This window comes from Petaurus breviceps, unplaced genomic scaffold, assembly GCF_028583685.1.
Source record: "Petaurus breviceps papuanus isolate PSGF00001 unplaced genomic scaffold, PetGlider_PUasm1.0 227, whole genome shotgun sequence".
NCBI classification, from domain to species: domain Eukaryota; kingdom Metazoa; phylum Chordata; class Mammalia; order Diprotodontia; family Petauridae; genus Petaurus; species Petaurus breviceps.
In genome coordinates, this window is record NW_027185896.1 from 12,818,791 (window position 1) to 12,842,856 (window position 24,066).

The window sequence follows — 24,066 nt, forward strand, 5'->3', positions numbered from 1 at the left end:
CATTTTCCATCTTAGCTAAAAAAGGAAAATAAGGTGAAGGAGAGGAAGGAGAAGGGGGGAAAGGGAAGAAGAATGCAGGGAAGGAAAAAGAAGTTAAAAACAATGAATTTGTGAAGGCACACTCGACCTTTTCATAGCACTATACAATCCTAAGGAGCTTTTAAAGTTATCAAAAGCAAATCACAACCTGATGGATGTATCCCTATATAAACTCTAATAAGCAATCATCCATCTGCCATTCTATTTGAGAACAGCTACACATAGGGGATCTGTGGTACTGGAGAAAGAACTGGTGGGACTGGCTATGAGGCCAGGGCTTTTTGAAACAGGTTGGTGAATTAGTGAAGGCTCTAACTCTCTGAAACCATAAAGGGAAAAGTACTAGGAATCAAGAAACTATTACGCTAAGGATTTCAAAGATAGATTCCAAATTGTACCTTAGAAATAGCATTCGAGAAAAGTTTGCTCCATATATATTCTCTTCAAATACAGTGTTTAGAGATATTATTTTAATTCAAATATAGCAATAAATTAATTAAAAAAAATAACGAGTGAAAAGTTCATAGTTCTAACTAGGATCTCAACTCCAAGGCATGGATTTTTAATTCAGAACATGCTTGAATACCACTACTTCATTATAGCCTTCTTTGCAGAAAAATTACTTGAGGAGCAGGGAATGCTTTTTAAGAGCTAAGTCCATAAACATGTTATAAGTGACATCAGATGACTTAATGCTTAATAAATAGAGAGGCAACAGAGTAGTGAAAGCTAATGTGCTGTTGTTGGAATTGTGAACTAATTCAATTATTCTGGAGAGCAATTTGGAACTATTATCCAAAGGGTATATCCTTTGACCCAGAGATACCACTAGATCTGTATCCCAAAGAGATTTTTTAAAAACATCAGAAAAGGACCTATATAAACAAAAATATTTATAGCAGCCCTTTAGGAGGTGACAAAGAATTGGAAATTGAGGGAGTGCCTATCAAATGGAGAATGGCTGAACACATTGAGGTATATGATTGTGATGGGATCATATTATGCTGCAAGAAATAATGAGCAGGATGATTTCCAAAAAAACCTGGGAAGACTTACATGAACTGATGTAAGTGAAATGACAAGAACTGCAAGAACATTGTACATAGTAATGGTGATAACATAGTGATGATCAGCTGTGAATGACAGCTATTCCCAGCAATACAATGATCCAAGACAATGCTGAAGGACTTATAATGAAGAATTCTATCCACCTCCAGAGAAAGAACTGATTGAGCTTGAATGCAGGTTGAAGCATACTTTTTTTTTAAGTTTCTTTATTATTCTTGGTTTGGTTTTGTGGGTTTTTTTGGGGGAGGGAAGTCTGTGTTTTCTTTTACAACATTGCCAATATGGAAATGTTTTGCATGATTACACATGTATAATCTATATCAAATTACTTGCCGTCTCAATAAGAGGGGACAGGAGGAAGAGAGGGAGAGAATTTGGAACTCAAAATTTAAAAAAAATATTAAAAAATTTTTGTTTACGTGTAATTGAGGAAAAAAATTTTAAAATAAATGTTAAAAAATAGAGAAGTATAGGGAAAAGAATACAATAGGGTCAGAAGACCTAGGTTTAAGCCCTGGATGTGTCTCATCAAAAATGTCCCACCATTTAAGAGATGTACAATAATGAGGGCAGCAAATGACAGGACTACACAATTTCAGTGATTCAGTCAACAAGCACTTATTAAGCCCCTACTATGGGCATTTCAGAGGCTGTCTAATGCAAGGCCATACACATTTGTCTTTGTATTCCTAATGCCTAGCACCACCATGCTTGGCAATAGTAGAGGTTTAATAAATGGTTGCTGAATTGAATTAAATTGAATTGAATGACCTGGTACAAAAGCTATGGGCCTTTGCACAATGGGTCTAAGAACAGTGAAGACAAGGAACTAGGACTGGCAGACACGAATTTACTGGAGATCACGGAATGCCATTGACCGAATGTGACCTTGTTACAGCTCGGGCCAAATGCACCAGCTGCCTGCTGCCTGCTGCCAGCACACAGGACTTGGACTCCAGGTATGGCAATCCTTCACCATTCCCCTGCCCCCAAGGAGCTCCCCTTATCAGTTGGTGATAGATTAAACATCCTTCTTCTATCCTGAGGCAGGGTATGGTGGGGGGGGGGGAGTGTAGATTTACTCTGGTTGGAACAGGAAAGAGTCATATTTGAACTTTATACAAGGAAAAGTCTCTTGACAAGTGGAACAGCCCTAAAGGACAGGCTACCTCAGAAAGCCGTGGATTCCCCCACTGGAGATATTCCACTGAAGACCTGCTGACCAATTCTCCAGGAAGTTATGTGCAGAGAGCTCTCTGGTTCAGGCAGGGGGCTGGGTTAAATGACCTTTGACCTTCTAACGCCAAGATTCTGGGATTCAGTAAACCCAGCCCAGCTGCTATCCTTTGGAAGAGAAGGAAGACCCACCAAGCTGTTGTAACAAAAAAAAAAAAATTTATTCTGTCTCGAAGGCTTTGCATCCTTTGTGGCCTAGAACCCAGGGAGTCAGGGCAGTGCTGCAGGGAGCGAGGGGGCTGCTCAGGCTGCTTGGAGGGTCTTGGGGGAAGGCGAGGGGTGGTGATGGTACAGGTTCCTCTCTTCCACCTCCTCCTCCTCTTTTTCCTCTTCTTTTTCTTCTTCCTTTTGGCCCTAAGCAGCCTTCTCTTTGGCAGCTTCCTTCTCTTCCTCTAGGGCCTGCAGCCTCTCTCTCTCTTTAATGAGTTGCACCCCACAGTAGGTGACAAGCAGGATGACCAAGGTGCTTTGGGGGAATCCTAGGAAAGTGGTAAGAGTTGCTGTCCCCTGGGTCAGGGAAGATCATACCCTTTTCCCTGCCCTAACCTCAAATTCTGGTTAAGTCCACAGATTTCCTCTACTTCCCCAATGTGGTCTCCCCAGCCCCCTTGAATATGAAGCTTGGCCTTCCTCCCCTCTCTAATGATCTCAAAGCATGTATGTGTATATGCACATGTACATGTATGTGTATGTGTGTGTAGTATTTAGAGCTGGGTGAGCATTTAAGACAATGAACATCAGAGCTAGGAGGCCCCTTAGGATACAGAATATAGCTTGCCAGAGCCAGGAGGGACCCTAAGATGTACATGGATCATCAGAGCTGGACTTTAGAGAGTATCTGATTTCATGGGGAAGGAAACTAAAGCTCGTAGAGAATTGTTGACCTTCACAAGGTCCCCTGGCTGGTTGGTGACTTGAGTTAGACTGAAATTTCTGCCTCAGATTCCTTCTCCCATCCCTCACTGGCCAGGCTTAGGCACTTGGGACACCTGCCCCTCCCCCTCTCATCTTTGCCCTCCCCTTCTCTTCTCCCTGCATGTCTCCAATGCCCCCAAACAAACCTGTGAGCACTAGGCGTCTGATCACTAACTCCATGAACTCCAGGCTGTTCAGAGACATGAGGTTGTACACGATGATGGCCCAGAAGTTTGCAGCCCCAAAGAGAGCACGAGCTCTCCGGGACATCTGCTCTGACATTGAGGCCTGTGCAGCCCAGGAAAACAGAGGGAAGGCAGGGAGGGGGAGAAGGAGGGTGATGGGAAGGGGGAGGGGAAAGGGAAGGAGGAGTTAGGAAGGGATCAGAGAAGAACAGAACTTTAGGCTTTAGGGGCCTCAAACACACAGCCACCTCCTTCATTATCCAGGAGTAGGACCAGGGGTTAATAGGGAACCAGGGATAATTTCCCCCTTCCTGACCCTGCTCTCACTTTAGAACTGGACTTGCAGGCAGGAAATCTGGCTGGCCACTTCCTAGATGTGTGTCCTTAGACAATTCCCTTCTATGAACGTCAGTGTTCTCTTCTGTAAAATGGGGACGATAATGCTTGTAACACATGCCTACAGTGCTTATTAAACCTCAAAGGGTTATAGAAATGGGAGCTGTAGCATTAATACGCTATTGTGATTATGAGTAACAGAATGGCCGATGCCTAGATCTGACAGACCATCCATCCAAGCCTCTTATCTTACAAATGAGGAAACTGAGGCCCAGTGGGGGAAAGGCACTGGCCATCCAAGATCAGAACTTCAGGTGGTCAGTGTCAGACACAGGCCAGAAGCCAGGTCTTAGGCCTCCCAGCTCAGGGATCCTGCCAGGGCATGACAGTGAACTGTGGGTATTTTCTTCCATCTCTTCTTTCCCCAGCCCCTACCCATCCATATTCAGCAGAAAATTCAGTTAACATAGGGTCAGGATCCAGAGTTGGGAGGAAACACGTAAGGGGAGTTGGGGAGCAAGGGGCTCCCCAGTCTGTTTGATGTCTTCTGCCATCTTGACATCTTCCTTGTTTCTTCTCCTGACCCTCCCCTCTCCCCTGGCCCTGTCTACCCCAGCTCACCTCTGCTTGGGCCACTGGTCCCCACTCAGCAAGCTTCTGCACCCAGAGCTCAAAGTTGAGACCAAAACAGTTTAGGGCAGACCACAAGTAGACAATATCAGACGGACCTAGCCACAAGGTGGTGATGGCAAAGGTGGCCAGTGTGGCCCCCAGCTCTGGCCCCACAGACTGGTGCTCCCCACCAACAGCGTCATAGACATATCTGCAGGGAGAGTGGAGGAAAGAGTTAACTTCACAGGAGATGTAGAGAGGATTAACTGTAAGGGACTGGGAGAGTAGAGGGGGAGTATGAATCACTCAGACAGAAGAATCTGGGGAGGTGGGGTAGGTCACAGATCTCTGAACAGCTGCCACCCTAGCTGTCCAGTGATGTACCAAAGATGTTGCCAGTTTCCAGACCCTGGGGAGGTGCTGCTTTTGAATGTCCCACCCAGGGAAGTCCCATTCCTGGAAACTCTGACTCTAATGGTCCTCTTCCTCCTTCCTTCATCTACTACATTTTATAAACTTATATTTTTTTTCAAGGAATGAAAATTTACTTTCTCTCCCTCTTAACCTTCCTCTCTCAACCACTGTAGAAAAAAGAAAAGAAAAAAGAAGCCATTGTAACAAATACACTTAGTTAAGTATAACTAACTGACCACATCCCAACCTGACACTTCCATTAAACTCCCCACTTGGCTCAGGGGTTCCCCTCACCCAGAGGACAACTCTTATGGGTAGGAGACACTCACTTGCACAGCCAGTCATTGATCCCACGGTCAAAGTGCCTAGGATGTAGAGAAGAAATATTGGTAGAAGAAGGATGTGGGTGTCATGGAACCCTAGGGGGGCATGGTTATCTCAGAGAGCCCCAAGGGAATGTAGATGTCTCAGTGAACTTTTAGGGCACAAGGGTATCTCAGGGAGCCCTGAGGGGAGAAGGGAGATTTTGGATACTCTAACAGGACTGGGGTAGCTCAGAAGGTTTCTCAGGAAGAAACTGCATAATAAAAGAATCTCAGGAGACAAGTGTCTCAGGGAGTGCTGAAGGGACAGAGATGTTCAAGGAACTCTGGGAAGACCAGAGTGTCTCAGAAAGCCCTGAAGAAGCAGGGATATCTTAGAGGACTCTGAGGGTATAAACCACATGTGTCCTTCTAGGTCTTTGGGCGAGCCCTTTAGACTGAGTCCAAGTTTTACAGAACAAATCCTTTTATTAAGGGGATTTATTCTGTGAAGTTTGGATTCAGTCAAAGGGCTGCAATTGAGGACCCAGAGGGCCATGTGTGTCCTTGAAGCTGCAGATTTCCCACCCCTGAAGGAGTTTCTCAAGGAGACTAGAGAATCAAGGGGTATCTCAAGAGCTTTAAGAATAAAGGGGTGCCTTTGGAAGGCCCAAAGGGACAGAAGCATTTCAGAGAGGTATGAGAGAACAGGGGTATGTCAGAGAACCCTAGGATAGGGGTCCTGAGAGAGTCCTGAGATGACAGGGGTGCTTCAGGGGCATCTGAGGGCAAAGGAGGTATTTCAGAGCACCCTAGGGAGGAAAGGAAATTTTCAGGGAGCCCTGAGGCAGACTCTACGTTTTGGGTGAAGATTAAAGAAAAGGAGGAAATGGAGGAGATATTTTGGTAGCATGGTATGGGCCATTTCGACAGAAGATGGAAATAGACGAGAAGTTTAAGAAATGGATCACATTCCTTAAATCATGCCTCATATAGGAGGCATGATATAGCAGCGTTAAGTGCCTTCCACCATCCACACATTGGCAGGAGATCTCTCTCAGCCAGAAACAGAGCAGCTAAAAATTTCTGAATTTGACTTGATCCTAATTTTAGCCTTCCCATGGTGGAGGGAGTAATAAGAGAAGTGGCTATCCTGGATCTGAGTAAGACCGTAAACAAGGAAGTAGAAAACATTTGAGGTGAAGTAATTCCTCGATCTTAGAATCGATGATTAGAGGAGAGGCAATGTGGGCATAACATGGTCAGTCTAGGAGGAGTATGTGGTAGTGGCAGGTATGTTGGATTTGGAGGCAGGAGGACCCAAATGCAAATCCTGCTTCTTATATTTATTTGCTATGTGACTATGGGTGAATCACTTAACCACTCTGAGCCTCAACTTTCTGATCTATGAAATGGAGGACATAGTGCCAGTAATATTTTTCTCACAGGGCTTTTTGTGAACATTAAATTCAGTAATATAGATAACATGTTCTGAAATCCTTGACGTATTCATTAATATGTAGGCTAGATTTCTAGAAATCAAAATTTAGAGAAAGGATAAGTAGACTCCCGTTGACTAAAATTCTTCTGGGGAAGTCATCTCAGGATGGGTGGGCATTTCTCAAAAATGAATTCTAAAGACATGAAGAAGAAGAATTCCAGAGGGAAAGGTGGAGTTCTTTAAAGAGATTCCTTTGAATGCACTGGACCCTTAATGACTGCTTCAATTTTAAAAAGACATGTGCTTACAAAGAAATATAGAATGACTTTTTTGAGATAATGCAGAATGATTAGTAGAATGAGAACACTATATTTAAAGGAAAAAGAAAAAGAAGGGAAGGGAGGGGAGGGAAGAGAGGTAGGGAGGGAAAGGAAGGGAAGGGGAGAGGAAAAAAAGAAGGGTCAAAAAATAGGGTCAAAGGTGGTGGGGGGCAGGTCTTTGGTCAGGATTAGAAGGGAACAACCAGGGAAAAATTTTTTCTTTGTATGTTTGTTAATTCATTTCATAATGCTTTGTTAAAGGCTAAGTATTTGGGAGTAATATCTTACCCCTGGTTTTGTATGTTTATTTTTTTGTTGATGGTTGTTAGGTATATTACATATCAAATATGTATACATATATATATGCTATTTTCATTAAAGATAGGCACAGAAAATGGAAGCAAGGGTGGGGAATGAGGAATGAATAGAGCAATGCCTTTTTGGCCTATAAGAAAAGGATTAAAGGGCCAAAGTTTAGAATAAACTGAGGCTGGCTTGTAATAATAAGGATAAGTTTTATTAGCCATTTGGGAAGGGGGGAAGGAAGATCAAAAAGAGATGCTAGAACTATTGTACTCTTATTTTGCTTCTTTTTTCTCTGCCAAGAATAATCCTCTTTGGACTAAAAAGGACAGAAGAAAGATGAGTAATAGGGAGTTAAAAAACCTGAGATCGGTAAGGAGATGGTGGGAAACCATCCAGGTCATCTTGATGAGTTTAATTATGAACTCAGACAAACTACATTCCACAGAGAAGAGAACTGGAAAGTGGGATAGATGAGCTTCTCTCAGTGATCTTGGAAAAAGCTGAGCATTTGGCCTTGGTTGGTTGTGTCAAATTGCTTTTTCCTTTTAAAATCTTTGTGACAAGGGATGGCTTATTGGGTGTGTTTGGAAATGAATGGGAAGTAAAAATAAAGGGAATCAATAAAGATGGGATAAAATTTTAAAAAGAAGGTTCGTAGAGAATGGGAGAGCGACCATAGCCTAGAGAAGGAAAAATGTTGCCCAGATTTGGATAGGCAGTTGAATGGACAATCCATGTTCCTTGGCAACATATATCTCAGACAAGATGAGGCAAACAAACATAGAGTAGTCCCAGAATTGAAAAAGAAGAGAGAGGGGTAGATTACCTTTGGGAAATTGTATATGGCATTTTCAAAAATTTCAAGCTATCCTTGAAATTAAATTATTAAATTAAATATCTTCTAAAACATTAATATTCTTCCTGGGATGCCATATGGCTGCCAAACAAGGGATACCATAATCCCCAAAGTATCAGAATTGTGAGTGACCCGGGGAAGGGCAATGGAGAGATGGTAAGCCTAAGTGGCCTGTGGTGCGTTACCACTAGGGGTCTTTAGGCAAAAGCTGGATGAGTGAGCCCCTGGAAAGGGAATTCTATAGAGGGAACCCTATAAAGGAGTTCTTGCTTGGGTCCAGATTGGACTAGATGTCCACTAAGATCCTGTCCACCTTGGAGATTCACAGGAACAGGGGACTTTCAGGGGGACAAAAGCGCCTCCAGGCATTCTGAAGGGAAAGGGGAATTTGAGGGAGCTCTTGGAGGGAGGGGGGACAGGAGAATCTCAGAGGATCCTGAGGGGACAGGGATGTTTCCAGTGCCCCATGGTGGTGGTGGTAGTGGGGAGGGAACAGACTTACGTTTCTGCAAAGACGTAGAGAGCAGTAATGCACTTGGGTGCCTGAGGTGGGTCCAGATGATCCAGCCTGGCCACGGTGTTCACAACACCAAACATCACAGCTGCCTTCACCCAGTCATACACCAGATTGGAGTAGGCCAGGCCCGCTGGGGGCCAACAAGGATCTGCATCACCAACTCAAGCCTGGGAGGTCATTGCATCCACCACCCTACATCCAATCAGACCTTCCCCCTCAGTCACCCTCTATGGAACCTGAAGAGGGAGCCCTCCTGTCACCTCATGCCCCGTCCATCCCTCTTTACCCTGGGTTTGTGATCCTCACTCCCATTTCCACCCCGAGGGGTCCAGTTCTCCAAGGGGGCCATTGAGAAAAATCTCTAAAACTTTTCAAAACAAAAATGATCTCTTAGTCCTGTGAATTAAATGACTCACTGTCCTGCCCTAGTCCCCATCATCTGACCCTTAGCATCCCATGGGAACTGGACCTTCCCCACTTCCTCCCCAAATTTCTTTCCAAAATACCAGGGGATATTTTAAAGTGACTGAAGGTCCCTAGCTCATCAAATGATCTCAGTGGTTGTTTTGTTTGTCTGCAGAACCTTGGGGTCTGACTCCATCAAGAAGCAGAATCTTGGGGCAGGAGTCAGGCCCACAGCCTCCCAGAAGGGTTGGAAGGGATTGTCTAGTCCAAATCATATCTGAACATGAGTCCCAGAAGGGCTTAGCATCCCTCAAAAGTGGCAACGTGGACTTCATCTGAAGCCCTCCAGGGACATGGGTTCACCACCTCATTCCATCTATAGACAGCTCTGAGTGTTAGAAAAGTTTTCTTTATATGGTTATGAAACTAAAATTTGCCTCTTCGTTTAAGTACCTTCACTTAAGTACCTACTGTGCACAGATCACTTTCCTGGATGCTTGGCTAAGTCCTGACCCCTGACCTCCTGCAGTTCAGCTCTCGTCTCTCAGTGCCCAATAAGATTCAGTAGGCTATGTCTTCCATGTTACAGTCCTTCAGATCCTTAAAGATAGGTACCACATCCTCTCTAAGTTTTTTTCTCCTGGCAAAACAGACCCAGTCCTTTCTGATAGCCTTCATATGACCTGGCCTCTGGGTCCCTCACTGTCATGGTCACTCTGTACTTGTTTTATCTTTCCTAAAATGTAACACCCCAACTTGGACAGAGTAGCCCTGATGAAGTCTGTCAAGGGAAGAGGATGGGGAGAGATGGGGGGGGGGAATTCTTACCTCCCCTGTTCTGGACTCTTGGACTAGAAGTCAAGAGACCTGAGTCTGTCATGTGTCCTTAGGGAAATCATATGTCTTCTCTGGATCTCAATTGTTTTTTCTGGGCTTGGAGTCAGGGAACCTCAGTTTGAATTCTCTCCTTATACCTATCAGTTGTATGATGCTGGAAAATACCTTCATCTGTCTGGGTCTCAGTTGCCTCATCTGTACAATGGGGGTGGTGTCTCCCGTACTTCCCACCTCCCAGGGTTGTTTTGAGCAAAGTGCTTTGTGAACTCTAAAGCGCCCCAGAAACGAGAGCTGTTATTGTTGGAGGGATGCTGCTGAGGCCAAGGGAGTGAGAAGATGGTGGCACAAAGGTGCTCTTTGTTTGAAGACAAATAGGGCTAAAATCTTATCTGGGCAAGAGGAGAGGAGATGGCGTCACTCCTGGCCTGGGAGAGGAAATGGATGGGAAGCTGAGGCTGTCCCAAGATGGGAGGGAGTAAGTGACCTGAGGGGGTGGTTTGCATTTTGGTTCTGGGAGCCATCAGGCCCCAGCCTCTCCAGGACCTCCTCCCTGGACAGGACCAAGAGCTGCCTCCAGTTTGGACTCCCTACACCCTATCCCCTTTCCCACTCTCTTGCCAAGAAACAGCTGAAGTCAGGGGATCCCTTTTTCTTGGAAGGGAGCATCTCTGATCCCCCACCCCATCCCACCCCTCCTGGTAATTAAGGTTATACCACGTCCTCAAGACCATGATAGTGTCAAGAGAGTCAGAACCACAGAAGCATTTCTGTGCCAAGGCACCTCGGAGATCAAATACAATGGCCTCCCTTTGCAGATTTCAGACAGGGGAAGAGCCTTCCCAAGGTCACATAAGAAATTATAGCCAGGACTTCGACCCAGGTCTCCATGATTCCATCATACAAGTGTTTCAGGTCTAGACTCTTGGTTTGGATAAAGTCCATATTGCTCATTTAGGCATTCGAGGCCCTTCAGAGTCTGGCCCCAACCCCGTCTTCTTTCCCTTTTACAACCCTTCCCATTTAGTCAGGAATTTACTGGTTCGATACATAGTGTGACTGTCTGTAGTTCTCTGAAGTTTACTGATCACATTGTTCTCCTATTAGAGAAGGCCTTTATGGAGCACACTCCCTGCTCTGTCCTCTGTCCCCTGACAGATCTGAGCTATTAGGGCTTGAACCTTATCTGTGCCAACCACAGAGGACACTGCCCTGCTCTGGTTTCTCACAGTTCCAGGGCTGTGCCCTCATGATCTGTCCCTATCTCTTCAACCAGCCCATAAGCTCCCTGAGGGCAAGGCTTGATTGAACTTGTTCCTCTGTTCCTGTCCAGCCTAGTAGAGGGCTGGGCCCACGGGGTAGAGCTTCAGACTTGATAGGCCATTCCGTGGCTCTCCATTTGCCCACAGGAAAGAATACAAAGCCCTTTGCCTGGCATTTAGGGCCATTCTTAGCTTTCTTTTTGGCTATATTTCCTGCTAACTTCTCTCCTTCAAACGTGTAAGATTCTAGCCAGAGTAGGCAAGAAGGTATTTCCCAGTCTTATCTTGTCCTTTCCAGCCTCCATGCGCTGGTTCCGTCCATCCTCTATAGCTGGAACATACATCTCCACATCTTTGTCTATTGACATTCTCCCTTCCCCCAAAGATAATCTCAGGGGTCACCTCCTCCATTCCTTCCTTGACTACTCCCCCTTCCTACCAAGCTGAAAAAGATCTCTATCCCCCAAATTTTGTCCTAGACTACTGGGTCTAGGTCTTTCTTTTTCACCCATCACATTCTTGCTTGAATTTTATAGTTATCAGTGTATGTGTGTGCATGTATGTATACGTGTATATATCACTAGAGTGTAAGCTCCCTGAGGGTAGGAACTAAGTCTTATATCTTTACATCCCTAGTACTGAACATAGAGCCTTACCATTCAATTCCATTCAAATTCAAGAAATATTTGGTAAATGCTTATTAAGCACTACATAGGCTTTCACAAAAGTGAACCAGCCCCTGCCCTCAGGGAGCTTCTATTCTACTGGAAGGATACAAGTACCCAGGTACATAAGGGCAAAATATATACCAAGTAATTTCAAGAGGAAGAAAGCACTTAAGTGGGCACTTAATAGCAGTTTTTTGAGTTGAATTGATTAGTTCCCCACTCTAAAAGAATTCTGGAGGATGCTTTTGCCTACTTTTGATTGAACCTCAGCTCTCTGGCACATCTTCCTCTCATTCACACATACCCATACACAAGAAATATAGAAGCACGCAGAAACACACAAACATATATACAGAGGCACATAAAACATATTTATAGACACATTCAAACACACCAATATATGCACATAAATGTATACCTATGGGCCCATAAAAACACAGACACACGCGAACACATATGTGTATGTGCAGGTACACAAAAACACACATACGCACTTACACAAGATACATACAAACACATAGACTTATTGCCTACTCTTCTAGGATGGATATGTCCTACCCAAAAGTCTCAAATCTGCTCAGGTCACTGAAGGTGGGCAGCCCTCCACAGGCTCAAGGTTCCCCAGCACCCACAAATGCTTTTTCTAAGATGCTTTGGTTTGAGAAAATCAGCCTAGGCCTGGGGGGGTGGGAAGGGAGTCACAGGCTTGGGAGAAAGACCCCTGGTCCCTGCCAGATCCCATATCCAGTCCTCACCCACCTAGGGCCCAGTCTGAGAGCCGACTGGTGAACTTGAGGTCATTAGGAATGGTCAGGATGTAGAAGAAATGAAAGAACACGTCCACGGCCACAATAGAGGCCAGGCTGAGCCCCGCCTGGATACGGATCTGCCACATTTCCCACTCCCTTCGAACAGGCTCCAGCTGGCTCACCTGTAGGGGGTGGGGGGAGGAGGAGATGCTTACCCGGCTCTTGCCTCACTCCTCTAGAGTCACAGTCCTGCCCTTAGGGATACCCCCACCCTCAGCCTAAGTTGGGGGATATGGGGAAATGCAGCCCTGCCCTCAGGGGAGTTCATGGGGTTTGGGGGGATGGGAGAACATGACTCCTCCCTTCCCCGGTTCCCTTACCTGGGCATGGAACTTGTCAAAGGTCATGATGGGTCCAAAGAAGAAGAAGGGGAGATAAAAGTTGTATTTGAGCAGGTCCAGGAAGGAGTAATTGCCTTCTGGTCGAGCACAGTTCTCCAGGGCAAAGCTCATGCATCGGAAAATCGTGAAGCCGCTGCCCCCATAAAACAGCACATCTTGAAGATCAAAAGTGCCGGTTATAAACCCGCTCTGAATGAGAAAGAACAGTAACCGCGCTCACTGCCGGCACCTGGGCATCTTCTCCATCCTCTCCCACAGCCTCCTCATCCCTTAGGGCCTAGCTCAAAGCCCACTGCCTGCAGGAAGCCCATCGCAGTCACCCCAGCCTGTGGGTCATCGCACTGATTAGATCAGTAAAGCGCTTAGCACAGAGTTCCTGCCACATAGCAGGTCCTCCTAGACAAATGCTGATTTCCCACTACCCTCACTTCCTCCCTCCCACTCTAAGCCGGTTCACTCATACATTCATTTATTCAGGTCTTTAGTAAATGTCCTTCCAGGTCTGGACCCAAGAGCCACAACACTGAGCCAGAATAAAGGAAAGGGAGAACCTGGTCCCTGTCTTCAGGAAGCTCATTGTTCAGGAAAGACAGTAGAAATAGACCCAGGTCCTGCCCTCAGGGAGCTCTAAGTCTAAGGGAGACAAGACTTGCAAACAGGGCAGAGTGTGAAGACAAGAGAGGAGAGAGTGGAGCCAAGGCTAAATTCTCCAACTCTAAGGTTGGATGGAAGAGGTTGGGGAGGGAGCCAGCTTCATAGGGGCAAGAGGAAGTGGGGGAGGGGGTTGAGCTGGACCTAGAAGTTCAGGGAGCATTTGCAGAGGCATCGAGGAAAAGGAAAGGAACAAATCTCAGCTCCTCTGCTTCCTACCTGTGTGACCTTGGGCCAGTGACTTACCCTTTCTAGGATTCAATTTCCTCCTTTGTAAAATGAGAGGTTTGGACTAGAGTATATCTGTATTCCCTTCCAGCTCTAAGGCCTGGGACTCTTCCTTGTCCCCCCATGGCTCCTCTTTTTTCTCCCCTCCCTGACCTTGCCCCCATCTCAGGCGCACCTGCCATGAATTGGCTGGCTCTAGCTTGAAAGAAGCCAGGCTGGCGAGACCCAGGGTAAAGCACAGCCACCGCTGCTTGAGCAAAGAAACTGTGTAGAGACCCAGGCAATGCGCCAACAGGAGTAGCATGTAGGAGGAGCCCATGGTCCCCAGCACAGCGAGGGCCCCGTACACTGCATACATCCATGAGCGGAACTATGGAAAGAGGAAGAAAGACAGAGAAGTAGACCTGGGGGGTAGAGGTGAGGATGTGGAGGTGTCTTGGGGGAGCTGGGCTAGCTGTAGGCTGGGAATCAGGAGACCTGAGTCCCATCTATCTTGGAAAATGTTCTGTGTGACCTTAGGTAGGTCATTTCTCCTTCCTGGGCCTGAGTTTGTACACCTGTAAAAATGGGTTTAGACTGGATGACCTCTAAGGGTTCATTCAATTTTAACATTCTATGATCTAAGGTCCCTTCCAGCTCTGACATTCTGCTCAGTCAATTTCACAAGCATTCATTAAACGCGTGTGGTGAACTAGACACAATACTAGGCACTGAGGGGGTACAGAGATAAAAACAAAATAGTTCCTGTCCTCAAGGAGTTTATAGTCCAATGACTCTACGTTTGGGGAAGGACTTGCTGCCAGAGCATGGGGCGTGTGAAGCCATAAGGGGAACATGTATGGGATAGGCAAGAGGGCAGATGAGGTGATATCTACTCCAACTCACCTGTGGGGCAATCATGGAGCAGATCTTGGCAAACAGCACATGACCCGAGAGGACAAAGATGATGATGTTACGGAAGGAGGTGAACCACATCACCCACTCAAAATCTGCTACATCCTGGTGGAGGGAGAGAAGACTGAATAGAGTGTCTAGGTGGCATAGTGGGTAGAGTATGGGCTGGGCGTTTGGGAAGACAAAAACGAGATGGTTTTTTTGTTTGTTTGTTTTTTGCTTTTTGGAGGGCAATTGGGGTTAAGTGACTTGCCCAAGGTCACATAGCTAGTTTTTGTGTTAAGTGTCTGAGGCCAAATTTGAACTCAGGTCCTCCTTACTCCAGAGCTGGTGCTCTATTCACTGAGCTACCTAGCTGCCCGTTCATGAGTTTAAATACAACTTCAGACACTTACTAGCGGTCTGACCCTGGGCAAGTCACTTAACCCTGTTTGCCTCAGTTTCTTTATTTGTAAAATGAGCTGGAGAAGGAAATGGCAAACTACTTGAGTATCTTTGGTGATTTGATTAGTGGATAGAAGGGACCTTGAGGGGAAGGAACATAGAATGGGTCAACTTCAGTTGGGAATGTGGTTTCTCTGGGGGAGAACAGGCTTGGGCAAGGGAGTAGATACAACATGAAACAATAAGAACAAAAAGACAGAGAGGTCCCAGAACTCTCACTTCAGGCTGGTGGGGACTTGGGCTTCATACTCCCAGCATATGGAATGCACTCATTTGTAATCTTTTTTCAGAATCTGAATAGGAGGGCATTTGCTTCCTTTTGTGTGGGGCAGATTTCTACCACTGGTGGGACAAAGAGGATTGGTCTAAGGTCTAATAGGGTCACCCATGGTGGGGACCAGGCCATTTCCTCACTTGCCCTGCTCCCAAACATTTTCCCTCAGGCTTGGGATTCTACCATCAGTACTTTAGCTCTTAGCATAGAGCCTGGTACACGTTGAGTGGCTCATTCATGTCCTGAGTGAAGCTAACACTTCCCATGCTACAGATGGAGGCCCCCGGGAGCTCTGGGACCTATTATGAATGGTTCATAAAACCGCATGTAAACTAAGTTTCACTCACTGACAGAAGATGCAAATGAGAAAGTTCAATAATTAAGCAGATAGACCCATAGGGAGACTTTGTCTCCTGCTAGTATTTTCATGTGCACATAGATGTCATTGGGACTAATAACCTATCAATTCATTGTAAAATGTCCTGAGTTCATAGCTGCTTTTTGTTCATCAGCAGAATACTCTAGCACCATCCCAGGGGGTGAGAAGCAGGTGCTCGGAGAGATTGTCTGAAGTTAAAACATGGTCTTTGTCCTCAAAAAGGTGGGGAACCACTGGGTTCAAAGTTGGAGGACACAGGACAGGATTCCCCAGCTCTAACACTTGCTGGCTGTGAGACTGGAGTGAGTCAGTGAACTCTGGGCCTCAATTTCTTCCCTTAGTAAATGAGGGGTTTGGACCAGAGAATCTCTATGGCTTCTTTTGGCCCTAAATTCTATGATTTCTGTTAAAATCCAGATTCTCCTGAAAGAAGAGATCCAATAAAACATACAAGCCCTGGTGATTTGAGTAGCAGATAGAAGGGACCTTGAGGGGAAGGAACATAGATGGGTCAGCATCAGTTGATAGTGTGGTCTCTCTGGGGGAGAGAAGGCTTGGTCAAGAGAATGGCAACACAAGGCCACCAGGCCCTCTGGTGGCAACCACAACATAGGAAAGGGGACTGTGTTATAGGCTTGTAGGTCTGGGGGGTTAGTAGCGAGAGAGAGCAAGGGATGGGGTGATAAGGTAGGAGACCTTAATTTCTGCCTGGTCATCTCGGCAATGTTTTCTTCCTGTCTCTCAACCCTCCCTGTGAAATAGAAGATCCTGTTGGCCCTTGGGAAAGAAAGATGGGGAGGGGGCACCTACCATCTTCCGTCCAATGTAATGCCAGCCAGGCTTCACCGACTCCCTGAAGGCCTTCCTGTTCATGTTTTCTGAAAAGAGATGTAGGAGACACTTTCATTGACTCACTAGGGTTAGAGAGAGGTTCCTTGGGAGCCATCACTGCCTTCTCTGAGGGCCAAGGTTGGACACAGGAGCCCTTTCATGGGGAGAGAGGGCATGAGTGTGGCCTATAAATGCCAGGTGTGTGTGTGTGTGTGTGTGTGTGTGTGTGTGTGTGTGTTTCTCTCAGTCTGCACCTGTGAATCTACGGGATCTTCTATCTGTCTGTTTCTACGAAGCAACAGAGTCCTCAGAGTCAGGGCCCGCTGGGGTCACTGACACATGTGGACTGTGTGACCCTGGGCGGGTCATTTAACTTCTCAGGGCAAACCACTCTCTAAGACTGTAAGTAATAGGGCAGTTACTTATTTGCTGATCAAATCACATGCAGGGGGGGCAGCTATGTGGCACAGTGAATAGAGCACCGGCCCTGGAGCCAGGAGGACCTGAGTTCAAATCTGGTCTCAGACACTTAACACAAAAACTAGCCATGTGACCTTGGGCAAGTCACTTAACCTCAAATGCCCTCCAAAAAAAAAAAAAGAAAAAGGAAAAAAATCACAGGCCTGGGCCCTTCCCTGACTATCTACATCTATGTATATTATAGAATCTTAGGGGCTAAGAGGACCTCAGAGATCCTTTCTCATGCAACCTATCCCTAAATAGGAAACCCCTCTACCTGTGATCCTTGGCCTTTTCTTTGAAGCCTCTGGGGATGGGGAACTCATCGCCTTCTAAGGCAGACTATGCACCTGGGTGTATTTGTGTATGGAGAAGTATCTGTGAGCATGGGTATATATTTTTGTATGTTTCTCAGTGTATACATGTCAGTCTCTAAGTACATGTATGATGATGGTGATGATGGTTAACCTTTATATAGCACCTACATACAATGTGTCAGGGGCAGCTAAGGCGGGACAGTGGATAGAGTGCAGGGTCAGGAGTCAGGAGGACCTGAGTTCAAATCTGGCCTCAGACACTTATTAGCTGTGTGACCTTGGGCAAGTCACTTCAACCTGTTTGCCTCAGTTTCCTCATCTGTAAAATGAGCTGGAGAAAGAAATGGCAAAACCACTCCAGTATCTTTGCCAAGAAAATCCCAAATGGGGTCATGAAGAGTCAGACAGGACTGAAAATTATTAAACAACAACAACAGCACATTGCCAGGCATGGCACTAAACACTTTACAATCATTGTCTCATATGATTCTCACAACAACCCTGGAATGTAGGTGCTGTCATTCCTATTTCACAGGTGAGGAAACTTGCCCAAGGTCACACAGCTAGGAAGTGTCTGAGGTCAGACTTGAACTTGGGTCCTCCTGGCTCCTGACCCTGCACTCTATCCACTGTGCCACTTACTGATGTCTGTGTATGTGCCTGGGTGTGCGTCTGCACCCCCAGCCCTCTTTGTGCTGTCCAGGCCCAGCGCGGGAGGTGACCTCAGGTGGGCTTTCCTCCCCTAGGAAATAAGACCTGCAGTGATCCTCCCCACACCTCAACTCCTTATGCCAGGATGGGACTTCCCTGTCTCTCTCTCCCTCTACTCCCCCCACCTCTATCTCCCATTTCATCCTAGCCTCCTCCTCCTCCTTCTAATCTTCCTTTTTATTCCTCCTCTTCCTCCTCCTCCTCCTCTTCCTCCTCCATCTCCTTCTCCTCCTCCTCCTCTTCCTCCTTCTCCTCCTCCTCTTCCTTCTCCTCCTCCTCTCCCTCTTCCCCGTCTCCCTCCCCTTCCTCCTAATACTAATGCTAATACTAATGGAGTACATTACAATGTGCTTTCTCCTACAACTACCCCATGAGGGAAGAAGTATCTGTCTGATTATCTGTCCTATGTCGATGGAGTAACAGAGACTTAGAAGTGTTGTTCCCTAAGTTATACAGATAGTATATGGCAAAAGCAGAAAAAGGAACACTGCTGTAAATATTAGCTTCAAATTCCATGAGGCTCTAAGGTTTATAAAGTACTTTCTTCACAACAGGCCACGAGACGGGTGGTACAAAATTTGTTAGGTCCATTTTATGGATAAAGAAACTGAGGCCTTAAGAGGAGTGATTTGCCCGAGATCACATAGCTAGAAGGCACTGAAATGGAGATTTTAAACCAGGGCTCCTGATTCAGAATGCAAAGGAATGAGCATCTCTTTCTCTCCATCCACATCCACCTCTATACTTTCCCTCCCTCCCTCCCTCCCGACCCCCCCAAAGCTCCCCAAAGATGACAAAGAATTCCTTTTTTCAACATAGGGGCTTACCTCGAGATGCCTCAAAGAGCCCATTGCCAGCATAGCCCAGGGCACCCACAAGAACTAGGGCATAGATGGCCAGCTCAGGAAAGGGCAGCGAAGTCTTGATGCCCATACTTGAGGAAGGGGACCAGTGAGGCCCTGGAGCTGGAGGAGAGGACCCGACCAGGTTAGCTGCTCTTTTGTGTCTAGAGTCCAAGCAAGGTAGCACTGATGTGGTCCCATAGGTTCCCCGCCCACACCTTGTCTGCCCTTTTCAGTCCATCTGCCTCTCTTGGGGAAAGTCAATGTCCTACCCTGGGAATCCTGGGAGCCACACAGCCCCTGTCCTCATGGAATCCCTGGTTTGAGAGGGGGGAACCATAGCCCCTGTCCTGAAGCAAACTCCTTCCTTCCCCATCTGAAGGTGAGACCCTGCCCTACCCTTCTGGGAGCCTTGGGACTAAGGAGGTAGAAAGAATAACACTTCTTGCATGGAGTCAGTCTCACTGAAAGATTATTAATGCGAATTCTCCACTCTCCATTTTTAAAGTCATTTTCCTATTGGTAATGTCCTTGGATTCATACTAGGCTCATAGAGTAACCCTATAAAGGAGGCAGGGCAGGACTAACCAGTACTATTTTATAAATAAGGAAACTGAGGCTCAGAGAGGCTCTAGTTGACACAAAGAACCCAGATCTCTGGATTTCCAGTCAGAGGTTCTAGATTGCACCCTTTGGGCCCCCAAACATCCATGACCCATGGGAGTCATTCCCCTCAAGTCTAACCCCCCACCCTTCTCTCTTCATGAACTTCCCGTACCTCCCAGGGCCCAGGGAGTATCTCCCTTTGGTTTCCATCTGGCACAGGGGAAAGGGTCCTTACCTTGCCTAGGTCCGGGTCTCCCAGGAGCCCTAGAGCAGGCTTGGAGGGTGAGAGAGGCCTGGCCCCTCCTGCCTCCTCCCTTTCAGGAGCCTGGTTCCCTGGGCCAGCCTGCTCCGGTTACTGCCCTGGCTCTGCCACCACGGCCCAGGGCTCAGGTTCCTGAAAAGGGAGGGGAGGTGGAGTAAGACCAGCTTATCTCCCTCCCTCCTTCTCAGGGGCCTCTTCAGGCTGTCCAGCTCCTCAGGCTGGGCACACTGAAGAAACTGCCCCTTTCCTTTCCCCATCTACACCTTGGGACTGAGGACCCCAAAAGGGCCTTTAGACATAATCTAGTCCTGCCCCCCTTGTTTTACAGATGAGAAACCTAATGATTAGAAGGGTCTGGCAGGTGACTTACCCAAGTTCACACAGTTAATAATAAGTTGTCAGACTAGGACTTGAACCCAAGTCTTTTGATTCCAAGACAAGTGTTCTTTCCGCCACAACACAGTATGGTACTATCCTATAATATATATTAATATATATGATATAACTATAGTAATACACTCATTTTATAAATCAGAGAGCAGACTTCAAAAGATTAAATGACTGTACCTCTCCCTCCCCCCAAAAAGGAGGGACCCTTGTCCCACAAGGGCCTTCAATCCCAGTTTCTCCAAGCAATTATTAAAGGAGCATGCAGTCTTGGGCATGTGGAAGCCCCCCCACTTCACTCCTGCGCTACAGTGGCAATTGGGGAAAGAGCTATGCTTGTTGGGGCTCCGAGGGGGTCAGGATAACATGTTTGGGAGCTGGAAAGAACCTTAGACCATCTAGTCCAGTCCTCTTATTTTAGCCATCTGATAGGGGGATGGGACCTACATAAGACTGCAGAAATAAGTGACAGAGCTGGGGTCCCAAGGCAAGCCAGAGTTCCTTCCCTCATGCCATGCTACTTGTCTTCTTACTGAGTCCCCATCCCCCTCACTGAGCCCAACCCTTTCCCCCAGCCCGTCAGCCATCACTGAGCCCCCAGCCTCACTGACTTCTCATCCCCAGTAATGAGCCACATTCCCTGACTGTTTGGATTTTCCTCACTTAGCTCCAGTCACCTCACTTAACCTGTCTCCACCCCTGCCCTTCACTAAACCTCTGTCCTCCTCCGTGATCCCTCCTCACAAATCAGATTTCAGCTTTATATAAGCAAAAGTACTTAGAGCTGGAATGGACTACTTCTGGAGGGAGTGAGTTCCCCATCCCTGGAGGTCCTCAGTCAGAAGCTGGACAATCTGGCCTCTTGCTGGGGGTATTAAGGAGATTCCTGCTTGGTTGGACCAGACACTGTAGGAGGTCCCTTCCGACTTTTGATACAGTGACAGAACCTTGGAGACAGTCTAGCCTACCTCCCTTTCTTTCTACATGGGGAAACTGAGGCCCAGCAAAGGCAAATGACTTGTCCAGGAGAATCATTCAGTGAGTTACTGGCTGGGTTGGGACTTGAACCATGAATCTCATGATGGTTTCTTCCATGGAGGCAACTGCATCTCTCTGTTATACTGCCCAGGGCTCTCTACAGCCAAGGCCCAAGGGGGTGGTTGTGGATTATCAGATGGTTTGGGTTATTTGTGCACCCACAGACACACATGGCTTCCTGAGAGCTTCCTCCCTTCATCCACCTCAATACTGCCTTCAGCAGTCTGCCCTTTCCTAATAACATACTTTGTGAGGGTCCTGGGTTTCCTCCTTCTTCCTCCTCCTCCCCCTTTATCTATTTCCCTCCCTCCTCTTCCTTTCCTACTTCCCTCTGTTTATATCTTCCTTTCCCTTTCCTCCTCCCTCCACCTAAGCCTTCTCTGTCTAACAGTGCTCTCTCTCTGTCTCTCTCTGTCTCTTTCTCTGTGTCTCTCTCTGTCTCTCTGTCTCTGTCTCTCTGTCTCTCTCTCTGTCTCTGTCTCTCTCCTCTCTCCCCCATTCCCTCCTTCTCTTCCTTCTGTTTGTCTTTCTTCCTTCCTCTTTCCCTCTTTTCCTCCCTCTCCCCTGTCTATCTAGCCTTCCCTGTCTGTCCTTCTATCCCTCCCTGCCTGTCTTTTCTCCTGTTTGTCTCCCTCTATATCACTTTCTCTCCTTTCCTCTCTCCCTAGTTACCTTGGGCTCCTTCGAACCCAGCTGCTTCATGGGGGATGGAGCCCAGTTCTACAATGACTCCAAGTGGGTCCCTGACAGGTTTTCTTGGGAAAAGGTCAGATGTAAGGTTCCTGAGACTGCTGAGCTGGGCCCTCCCTGGGTAGAACTCCATAGGCACTAGCAAGACCACTTCCAAATAGCTCCTCCCTTGCAAGATGAGGTCAGTGGGGAGGCCAGTGTGGCTATGGCCACAATGACAAAATCCCTACCCTTTGCTAGTAGAAGAGCATTTAATTCCAATGTGGGAGGACACAGGTTTGAATCTCAACTCTGCTGTTTACTTACTGTGTGACCTTAGAAAACTCGCTTCTTTCTCTGACTCTGTTTCCTCATCTGTAAAATGGACATAAACATACACACACTTCCTCCTCTATGTGGTTGTTTAGGAGGTAGTCATGAGTCTGATCTGCTCCTACAGAACCAGGTTTCTATCCCCCCTCTCTTCCCCCACCCCTTCTCAGCATTACACTGTTTCTCCTTCATGTTTTATTTAGAAAAAATCCATTAGAGATATGTCTATAACCCCATTTTACAGAGGAAGAGATTGGAGCCCAGAGAAGTAGAAGGACTTTCTCTGCCACACAACAAGACATATATATAGTCCATGGCTCCCAGTTCCTTGGATCCTGGGCCAGCTCTCCCACCACTATCAGGGGAATGCAGTAAAATCTATAAACAGTAATAGCTTAAACCTGAACCAAGGCTTTGGGGACACCCTGAAAAGGGGAAAGGGCCCTGGACTTTGCCACTTACTAGCTTTGTGACCTTGGGTAAGTCACTTCCCCTTCTCTGGGACTCAGTTTCCTCCTCTGAAAAATGAAGGCATTGAACTATGTGATCTCTAAGGTCTCTTTCAACTTTCAAGCCCTGTGGCTCCTCCCCTCCCAGAGATGCCTTCCCATTGACCATAGGAGGTCCTAGGGCCTCTGGAGGACTATGCTAATGGAGTAAGTGACTGAAATTGGAACTGAAGAATAAGGCGAGAGAAATAGCTTTGTCAGCTGCCTCCCACACGTCCCTTTCCAATTTTAGCTTCCTAAAGGCCCCAGGCAGCCTCAGCATTCCTGTAAGGGTCTTGGGAAGCGTATGCATGGGTATGTGTAGGGGCCACCATTGATTATGCCGCCTCCCCCCACTGCTCTGGCCCTCATCCAGATGGATTGTAGGGACTGAAGGGGACTGAAGGGACTGAAGGGGAAAGGGGTATGCAGATGTTCTATCTTGGGGACCTGGGCACGGGTCCCAAGACACTTTGCTGACCTTCCCCCACCTCTGTCCCAGCTACCCCTGTCCTTGCAGCCTCCCACCCTGCTACTTCTGCCCCAGACTTGGCTGCATTACAGATAGAAAGCATATTGTGGGATGGGGGAAGGGGATAGGTACTAGGGGTTCCTAGTTTGTTTTTCCTGAGTCCCCCTCCCAGCCTTCAGGTCCCTGACACTCAAAGAGTAAGAAGGGCTTTTAGCCTGGCAAGGGCATGCATCGGCTTGGCACTGACCTTGAGAAAGCTGCTGGTGCCCCTTTGGCATGGTCCCCAGAGAGCGTCCCAGGGGAGCCACAAGTGGGGTGAGGGGAAGGGAAGGGAAGCAAGCAGTGCTGAGCCCAGGGGATGGGGGGGGAGTTGGCACCTGGGTTTCCGTCTGTTCCTCTGTCCCTCTGTCCAGCTGTGGGTTCAGCAGGGCTGGGCTGAGCCCCTGGGATGGGGGGGCTACGTAGACACTAGGGGTAATTGTGTCTATCTGTCCAGCAATGGGTCCAGTAGGGCTCTGGGGGCCCTAGGCAAGGGATGTATCTGGCCCCTGGGTCTTCCCCTCCCTCCTAGCCCAAACAGGAGGCTGAGCTGAGCTGTGAGTGGCGCCCAGGCTGCAGAGAACTGGTGTTCACCCAGCTCAGCTCTGCAGAGAGGGGGTTGGTTAGGAAGCTGCCAGTCACAGTCAGGCTGCAGGAGAGGCCAGGGCAGAGCTTCAGGGATTTTTCAGGGGGGTGGTGGAATTTGGGTATGGGGTAGGAAGGATATTGTGGGTTCTGAAAGAGAAGGCTTTAGTGGAATTATAGCATAGGATTGAGAACTGGAAGGGACAAAGATCATGTAATCCAAACTCCTCATTTCACAAAGAACCAAAAAGAGAGCAGTGACTTATCCAAGGTCACACAGGTAAATAGAAT

The 24,066-nt window shown here is 47.2% G+C and overlaps 1 protein-coding gene across 3 annotated transcripts; it reads right to left on the minus strand.

Annotated features, from left to right (window-relative positions):
- Positions 1 to 2,482: 2,482 nt before the first annotated feature.
- On the minus strand, positions 2,483 to 23,784 carry HHATL (hedgehog acyltransferase like). Of its 3 annotated transcripts, XM_069095823.1 has the most exons (14): positions 23,529 to 23,784; positions 20,135 to 20,239; positions 19,738 to 19,896; positions 18,882 to 19,019; positions 16,547 to 16,614; positions 14,631 to 14,744; positions 13,921 to 14,115; positions 12,846 to 13,055; positions 12,476 to 12,647; positions 8,533 to 8,677; positions 5,135 to 5,170; positions 4,401 to 4,602; positions 3,405 to 3,546; positions 2,483 to 2,822 (listed from the first exon to the last, which is right to left on the minus strand). In XM_069095823.1, exons 4-14 carry the CDS (start codon positions 18,985 to 18,987, stop codon positions 2,698 to 2,700), a joined length of 1,515 nt encoding a protein of 504 aa, XP_068951924.1. In that variant the 5' UTR covers positions 18,988 to 19,019; positions 19,738 to 19,896; positions 20,135 to 20,239; positions 23,529 to 23,784; the 3' UTR covers positions 2,483 to 2,697. The 3 variants fall into 3 exon arrangements, with proteins under 3 accessions (XP_068951924.1, XP_068951922.1, XP_068951923.1); XM_069095821.1 differs by lacking the exon at positions 20,135 to 20,239; XM_069095822.1 differs by lacking the exon at positions 20,135 to 20,239 and having other exon boundaries at positions 23,399 to 23,536.
- Positions 23,785 to 24,066: the final 282 nt, after the last annotated feature.

Coding starts and splice junctions, on each gene's coding strand:
- HHATL (XM_069095821.1), bottom strand. CDS start 18,987: ATGGGCATCAAGACTTCGCTGCCCTTTCCTGAGCTGGCCATCTATGCC. Junction 16,615..18,881: donor GCTCTTTGAGGCATCTCGAG/GTAAGCCCCTAT, acceptor ATCTCTTTTCAG/AAAACATGAACAGGAAGGCC. Junction 12,648..12,845: donor TTGACAAGTTCCATGCCCAG/GTAAGGGAACCG, acceptor CACCCCCTACAG/GTGAGCCAGCTGGAGCCTGT.